Source organism: Cladophialophora immunda (genome assembly GCF_000835495.1).
Source record: "Cladophialophora immunda strain CBS 83496 unplaced genomic scaffold supercont1.2, whole genome shotgun sequence".
Taxonomy (NCBI): Eukaryota; Fungi; Ascomycota; class Eurotiomycetes; order Chaetothyriales; family Herpotrichiellaceae; genus Cladophialophora; species Cladophialophora immunda.
In genome coordinates this window covers 3,151,472-3,159,579 of record NW_015622542.1, presented here as the reverse complement: position 1 = coordinate 3,159,579, position 8,108 = coordinate 3,151,472, and the positions used below count along the sequence as shown (strand labels likewise).

Genomic DNA, 8,108 nt, shown 5'->3' with positions numbered 1-8,108 from the left:
GACGGGACTTCTTCTACTCGCTGCTCGACGAGAACCAGCATCATCCATGGCTCGGCCCCCCCGGTCTCTCGGCAATCGTTGAGAACGTCGCGGCCCTCACTCTCGCCCAACCGCCCGTCGACCGCGAAACAAACATCTGCGCCATCTGCCGGGAGAGTTTGGGCACCGATCCCCTCAAGGTCGAGGATGACGAGACGAAACAGCTTCTGGCATATATGCGCAACTGCTGCAGGCAGTACTACCACGTCTGCTGCCTTGTCGATTGGCTGGACTCGCCAACTTCCCCGGTGGATATGTCCGGACCGTGCCCGACTTGTCGAGCCCTGTTAAGCTACGACTTTTGTAAGGAGCTCCTGGAGATACGCGTCGTGGAACTCGGCACATTGTGAACGACTTGGGTGATTTTGGTGGTGTTTTGGTTGGTGGTTTCCCAGAGGGAATTTAGCATGGGCCAGGGGGAAAAGCAAGTTATGACTCTGGTCCTCAAAGACGTGGTGGCTAGGCTGGGTGTATTATGAACGGACGGACCAGGAGTTGGAAACAGGCGCTTCGTGATGAGAGATATCGACGGATGAAGAGTTCTCGGCAAGGCTATTGTACAGTCCGTCATCGCAATCCAGACTCCGAAATATCAAGAAAAAAGACCATGTTCCATCCCATTGAGCCCCTTTTGTACAACATGTGAGCTGTCTTCCGCAGTCCCTAAGCCTAGCATCATGAGTGTGATCGGATGCTTACACGTCTTGGCTGACCACTACTACCACTACCATGGACAGGGCTGCTACTTCCCGCGCTGGTGGTGTCATCTCCCAAGAGGGTTGTTGCATATACTTGCTCCGTCGCAGGAGACTTGTTGGCCGCATTATATGTGTCTCCTTGGACAGAGGAGATCCGACGGTGTCGAGGACTCCCCGTTGACGTCACGTACCGTCGTGGAGAGGTATACGATCGACGAAAGTCCTCAGTGGGTTTGCTAATGTTTTCGTCGTCTTCCTCATCGCCCAAGCCGATGGCAGAATCAGGGGAGGTCAAGGCCGTACTGGATGCCCTGGCCCGCTGCCTGGGACTGTCCGGTTCCACGGATACGGTGCTGACTGCGGCGCTGCTGGCTTCTGGACCAATTGAGTTGATGGCATTTGGCTCCGAAATAGGGTCTATACGATCTCGATCAGCATAAAGCTGGAAATTGCAGAGCAAATGGAAGAGTAGGTATTTTCTTACCAGAGATCTTTGCGATCTTCAGTCTTTGCAGTGTTTTCAGTGATTGTTGAAGGGTCGAATGCTTTTGTTCCAGTTCGGCTCGCTGAGCAATCGATTCGGCCGACTCAGCCGCGACTTTCCTCACCGCCTCGTCGTCCAGTTTGTCCACCACTTCAGCGGCGAGAATATTGGGCAGCTCCTTCATCAGGGCTCCCTCGACGGCATACGTGTTGAATGAATCAATGACGGATTTCAGTGCAACCTAAAGTATATCTGGTTAGCAATAGCCTAGGACCGAGAGAGCAACTCAGAAGCGGGACCGCGACGGACCTTGTAGTATGCCTCCATTGCATTTGTGGCTTCGATGCAGGCGAATCGCTCGAAATCAACTTCTGTCTGCATCACGAGGGAGTCAAGGAGGGCTCTCATGTTGAATTGTCCCTCGTAGAACTGGTCAGAACCACCCTCTCCTTCAGGGCCCTTCCCAAAAAAGTTGGCAAGCTTTTCAGCCATCAATTTCCGCGACTCCTGCCGTCGCTTCTTCTGCAGATTCTCGATGAAATAATGATTGAGCGTTGCAGGATGGCCCTTTTTGTGGGGTGTGAGCACTTCGTCCGTTTTCTTGTGAAACCCTTCGCCAATAGTCCCCAGTCTCGACTGGATGAGGTATAGCTGGATGGCATATGCGGTGCTCTGGTCAGTGACATGCCCAAGCGCACGAGTGATCGTGTCTTCCGTGGCATCCATCAGTTTCTTTCGGGCGCGGTGGACAATTGCCTCCCAACCCTTGGACTGGTCGCGGAAGAGCTCACCGATGACGCTGGGATTGAAGATTCCTGGCAGCTCCGTTCCACGATTTATCCTCATTCGATGCTTGACATACTCCAGAAATTCGTCGCGTGTTCTGACCTGGGGGTTATCGGTGCCATCTGGGCCATGATGATCTGGTTTACTGTCCACCAGGCGCACAGAATGGCCCCTCAATCGCATTTCCTCGGCGAATCCACTCATGATGTTCTGGATAACTGCCCGAAGTCGTCTCTTGTAACCTTCTTCATTTCGAGGATCAAAGAAGGGGTCAGAATAGTCTCCACCGATAGAGTCCTTCATGAGGTCGCTGAACTTCTTGCTTGCGTCACGCAGATATTTGCGTTGTAGAGCGATTGTATCCCTGGATGATCCAAGTTCCTTGAGTCCTTCCTCGCATTTCAAAATTCCACTTTCAACTTCGCGCAGTATTTCAGGAAGCTCCTTAGATATGTGTGAGAGGAGGATTTTGCTTAGCCGTGTTCTGAGGCTCTGGATGCCAACCCTTCCCTTGGGCAATGCTTTCCAGTCTTCTTGTTTGAAAAAGTCTTCCTCTGCCTGATCTCTCTCTGCGGTAGAGCAGCCCCTGGTGCTGTAATCGCGGTTTCTCAACATGTGCCAACCGAGTTTGAACTTGCCATCATCCCTCCGCACAAGTTCTTGATAATCGCTTTGCTTGGCAGAGCCTGCTTCGAGTGTATCTGGCTTCGTAATGATACCTAGAGTACGTTCGCCAAGGGGGTCCTGCTCTTTTGCATACTCTGTCACCACTTGCATGGGAAGGATATTTTGGGCCGAGACAACGGCGAGAATGATACTCCTCTGCTTTCCCATGTAGCTCTTCACGAGCTTGCGAATGACTTCCGCGTCAGCGGTGGACTGGTGTTCGTCGCCAGCGTGGTAAAGTCCGGGCAGATCAACAAGTATAAGATGAGGCTGAGTAGGTCCAGAGAGCTCTACCCTCAGAGTATCTTTGCTGAAAGTTTTTCGGTCGGGATCTATTCCCATGGCCGTGGCTGCAGCATCAATGATTGCCGGAAATTGATCCAGGTTCGTTATTGGCGGTACGAATCCTGCCAGAGCGTCTTGCTCCGTCTTCGGGCGGTCTCCATCCGGAATGATCGAAATCCTGGTTTGTGAAGTTGGACCTCTTCTCAGGATGAGCTCGGTGGCGAATCGAGTGCACAAGGTATCTCTAGTAGGAAAGCGGAGACCTCCCGAGATGGCCTCTAAGACACTCGACTTTCCAGCACTCTGATCCCCGCAGACAATCAGCTGAGGGAGATCGATGTAGTGTTGAACGCCCTGAGATCTCAAGCTGTCGACGACGTCGAGGAGCTCGTCGTGTTCTTGAACCTGCCAGTGGACTTCAGGATACATTGGTTCCATAGTTTCTGGTGTGGCTCCAAAGGGAATAGAACTTTAGGTATCAAGTAGTTATGCAAAGGAAATCTTTAGATTTTCGTTGAATGAAGCAAGCATTGAGAGATTGTCAAAAGAAGAGGCCCAATGCTAAGCGGACCATGAGCTTTATATGTTTTGTTCTCTTCATGCAGATGCCAGGGACTCACTGGTCGAGAAGAACGCGGCCTGTTGCTATCCATTGGACCCCATCGCATGAACAGGGATGATTGAGAGTTTAGGACGTTGTGCTGCCATAGTGTGACTCTGCGAGAGAAACCAGGCTCCGAGCTGCGACATGCAAGGTTTGAATCCAACGGAGTCTGCCTTGAAGGGATAGTAGGTGCACATTGCGAGACTCCATCGCAGCTGATTGTTGTACATGCTATACAGGAGTTCACATCTGAGTGGGATTCAAGCTAGCTGGGAAGGGCTCAAGTTGAGGCAATGTGGCTGATACTCGAAGACTTCCCTCTAGGATCTGCACCAATAAGAGATTGAAGATGATCGTTTGGTTCTTTTGTGGCATGGAAAGCCGATCAAGCAGTCCAGGAAGAAGCGATAGTACTGTTTCTCAGGCGGAGTTGCGTGCATGGGCTGAAGCAGTGGCTATCTAGGGGTATCCTTGAAGCGTACGCGGCAAAATCGTCGAGAAGGCTCGAGGAGGACATCATCGCAACACCCCCGTGCTAGGGGTACTAGGATTCAGCCGTCCTAGGGCAAGGGACTAAGACGTCCAAGGGAAGGAGGTGCCGGAGCAGATGGAATTGACAGAGGCACAAGCCGTCGGGCGATCAGTCCGCGTGCCAGGCGCGTAGACCTGTTCCTTGCATAAATTCTTCAAGTGGTGTTTGGCTAGCGAGTTCTGGAAGCTTTCGCCCCATGATACTCCTGCAGTAGTTCATACAGATGCATGTACCAGTACCAGGTAGATGCACCAGGCCCAGGAGGAAGACAAGGGAGCAAACGTGGGCGAAGTACACGGGCAAGGGTCTTTCAGTGTTTCACATAGCCGCGTCGTTCCGCTCTGGATTCTTCCCCTCCAGACCATCCAATCACGCCGATGCAGTCAAGCGAGACTTGGTGTCTTTCGCCAAGATGGGGGCCAAAGAAGGATGCCATCTACAAGGGTCCCAACTGTTGCGTTGCAGCGAACGAGCTCGAGAGCAGCAGTCCTCGCGCCTCATTGTCTCAAAATCTATCTGTGGAAGCTGAGCCTTGACGCTCAGCCAGGGTTGGAGAGTATGGAATACTCCGTATCTCGTACTAGTTGGCTCGACTAGCGCTCCAACGCCGCTGGAGAGGCTACCTTTCCGCCTCGATGAGCCCAGGAGCTGAAACCAAACTATCTACACAGATTACGAATACATGAGCCACTATCTCCATGCCTCGGTGTGCTGGGACTCAAAAAGATATACTTGCATTAGTCTCTCATGATACTCTGTATAATGCGGTCTCCAAGGTTAGTAACAGGAGGCAGTCTGACGGTAACCGCCCTGAACCCCACAAGAACGCCCACCGCAAAGTGGTTCTAGCTCAGGCTGACTGACCTCATGGACTTTTGCTCTCCTACCTCTGCCATTTGTGCCAGCGGAAGCAAGGCAGACTCCTTTACCGCTGGTGTTCATGCAGGGTCTTGGGAGTACGCAGGGAGTTTGCGCGACTAAGCCACCACGTCTTTTTCACTTCTGTAAGAAACAAGCAGCATATTGAGCATTGCTCATCATCATCGGGTTTGAGGACTAATGTCACAGTGGAAGAAGTCGAACCTCAACACGCATAGACTGAACAAAAAGGTCAGGCACCTCCTACACAAGGCCTGTCGTGGAAAAGGAGCAACACCCTCTGTGAAATATTACAAATACTCCCGTTGACGACGTAATGACTTGCAGTGATATATATATATATATACATATATTCTACAATTGAGGCAACTTTGAGCTTGCTGTTCTTAGTTTTCAAGAACGAAGAGGCTGGGACGACGGTACGAGGCTGGCACCCCTGGTCTGAAAGTAGGCAGGTTACGCTCATCCACCAACTGTCTCGCCGTAGAGCACTATGTAGTTCTGCTACTACGGTCGAGTATTTCAGACCTGTGTGGTTGATGTTCTTGCCGTACGTCATCATTGTCCATCTCCCAACATCAAAGACCGCAGGCTCTTCAAGCCGCCGACTCGTTGTCCTCGATGCTTCAATGGTAAGTATATGAAGACACACCACGTCTACGCGAGAGAGTGGTCCCCTACATCCATGAGGGGCACTAATCTGTCTGCTCTGCCCTTTGAGGTCTTGCATGATATCCTGTGGCGCCTGGACCGAAACGACCTCAAGAGCATGCGCCGAGTCAGTAGGTATCATGGTGGTGCAGCAACAACCATTCTCTACAATACCATCCATATCAGCCCCAACGTGCGAAGTATTGGCCGTGCTCTGAAGATAGCTCTGAGACAAGATCTGGCCGCTCATGTGCGCAATATCGTCTACCATGTTGGACTCATCGAAGCGGTTTACACGAAAGAGGCTTTCATCGCCGAAGTCACGAAAGTGACATATAACCTGCCACCTCAACAAGTTGATTGGGACGCCCGTACGGAGAGGATGTACCGATGTTACCTAGACGAGACCGCCGCCCAAGAAATTTTTGCCGAGCTGGATGAACATCAGGAATTGTCGAGCTTGATGAGCAACTTCAACCATCTGACATCAATAGCGACGGTACGGGACGAATACGATCCTTTCTCTCCGCCTCAAGGCTACATTGAGAGCCGAACAGGACTCCCGGCGGCCGGATTCTACGAAGGATCCGCGTTTGCGTCCCTTTTTGAAGCGACTGCCCATTCTGAGCTGGCAAGCGTGCATGGGGATGCACTGTCCTGGGACATCTTCCTCGGGCTGAATGCTCAATCAACGACACCGGTGAGATTGGACCGTCTGCACGACCTGCACCTTGGGCTTTACAATTCCGAATTGCACCATTACCATGACCCTGTGGTCGTATTGCCGGAGTTGCGTCGTTTCCTTCGACTATGTGGCAACCTCGAGATGCTCTCTCTAGATCTCGACGAATTCCCTTTGGCACGCACGGAACAGTTTCTCGAGTGTGTATCCAGGGAAGCTCTTTACAAATGCCACTTCCCCCGCCTGTCATGCCTCAAACTCCGCGGTCTCATCAGCTTTGAGGAGCGACTCATGCGCTTCCTCGAATCGCATAGCAAGACACTGCGAGCCCTCGAGCTTGCTGACCTAATGGTGGTACGACGCTCCACTGTGGACAATGACGTCTCGGCTGTAATGTCAACGTACACCCTCAACGACGACCGCGCCGAGCACCAAGCTTCGATAGTATCGGTGTTTCAAAAGATTCACGACCTCTGCAAATTAGACCGAGCCAAGGTCGCAGGAAATTTCACAAACAGATACGACGAGGCGTGGTACGTCACCGAAACCGTGCAGGAAGGCTTTGTATCTCGCATACAACGATTCCTGTGCCGCCAGGGACCGTCGCCGTTCCCGCCGTGGCCGCGGTATCAGCGCATGCAGGAAGCTTCCACCGCGAACTCCCGAGTCACAGCGGAAGTTGGCGATTCATTCGAGCTCGAGCCAGCCGCAATGCAGTTCTGTGATGAAACTTGGGAGTGGTGTCCCGAGCTTCTGGTGTAAATGGTCCGCTGTGATCTTGTATGCACAATGAGTCGTTGCTTATGCTGTGGTTACAGGTAGCCATTTCCTTTCACCAGTAGATTCCGAGGCCGCTGCATCCAGGAAGACAATCTCCAAGGGGCTATAAGAGGTCTGGAACCCTCGAGGGCAAGCACAGCTTGTGGCGGTCGATGCCTGGGCTGGTCGATTTCCACTTACGGAGACACAAAGGTGAGACTTGACTCGAATGACAGTGTCTTCTCTAACAACCACTAGATGTGAAATACTTGCATGAAAGCTGAAGGGCAAGTAATCTCATCCCTTCCCTCCTGGACCAGAAAACACACAAGGGATAAAAGCTGGCATCTTCCCCGACTTTTGGCCTTGATTGGGGATGAGAGGAAAGAACGGCATGGTAAAGTGGACAGCAGATCGGATCCGCAGCCCATGTATACCCACAGTAAGGACTGGCCCAGCCCGCCAAGGACGAGCTTCCTCTTCACTGGGGCAAAAAAAGGGGGAAGTATTTTCCCCCCCAAGAGGCAGTATCGACTTGCCCTTCATACCTGTGGGAAGGATGTTCAGCGATGTTGGCCAGCAGATCGACTTAGCTATCTGCCTGCACGTTCTTCCAATCAACTGCCCATATGGGAGTACAGGGGAGCAAAACACCAAGGGCTGTGACTCCTTCGCAGCATTTCTGCCCATCAATACACCTACTAGAGATCGGGGACATTCGCTCGAGACATTCCGTGGACTCACTCGTGCAGCCATTGGTAGCCCTTGATTCCGTATTGTCGTTAGTTCTGTTTCATCGAGAAGATGCATTTGAAGCCTTTTCGTAGCAGCCAAAGTGCACGGATGATGGTGCCAGCAAAGTTGTCCTGTAGCGTGTGCAAGGGGTATGCTGCTGTGCAGGATACCTCCAATATCTTCGTCGGTTCTCGAACGGGGGCTGCACGTTGTATTTGTCAATTGACAGCTCCCCTCCGTCGAAGGAACGGCTAGTCCAAAGCAGCACATGAGACCAGGGGGACAACATATACAGGGCAATGACTCGC

The 8,108-nt window shown here is 52.1% G+C and overlaps 3 protein-coding genes across 3 annotated transcripts; 2 read left to right on the top strand and 1 right to left on the bottom strand.

Moving 5' to 3' along the window:
* Positions 1-572: 572 nt before the first annotated feature.
* PV07_03391 (uncharacterized protein) lies at positions 573-3,396 on the bottom strand (the record flags this gene model as incomplete). Its single annotated transcript, XM_016390113.1, has 3 exons — positions 573-1,154; positions 1,222-1,462; positions 1,531-3,396. The coding sequence occupies 3 exons, from the start codon at positions 3,394-3,396 to the stop codon at positions 715-717; spliced, it is 2,547 nt and encodes an 848-aa protein (XP_016252015.1). The 3' UTR covers positions 573-714.
* A 2,262-nt stretch (positions 3,397-5,658) lies between these two features.
* PV07_03390 (uncharacterized protein) lies at positions 5,659-7,068 on the top strand (the record flags this gene model as incomplete). Its single annotated transcript, XM_016390112.1, has 1 exon — positions 5,659-7,068. One exon carries the CDS (start codon positions 5,659-5,661, stop codon positions 7,066-7,068), a length of 1,410 nt encoding a protein of 469 aa, XP_016252014.1.
* Positions 7,069-7,169: 101 nt separating this feature from the next.
* PV07_03389 (uncharacterized protein) lies at positions 7,170-7,866 on the top strand. Its single transcript, XM_016390111.1, has 2 exons — positions 7,170-7,278; positions 7,324-7,866. Exon 2 carries the CDS (start codon positions 7,442-7,444, stop codon positions 7,832-7,834), a length of 393 nt encoding a protein of 130 aa, XP_016252013.1. The 5' UTR covers positions 7,170-7,278; positions 7,324-7,441; the 3' UTR covers positions 7,835-7,866.
* The last annotated feature ends 242 nt before the right edge of the window (positions 7,867-8,108 follow it).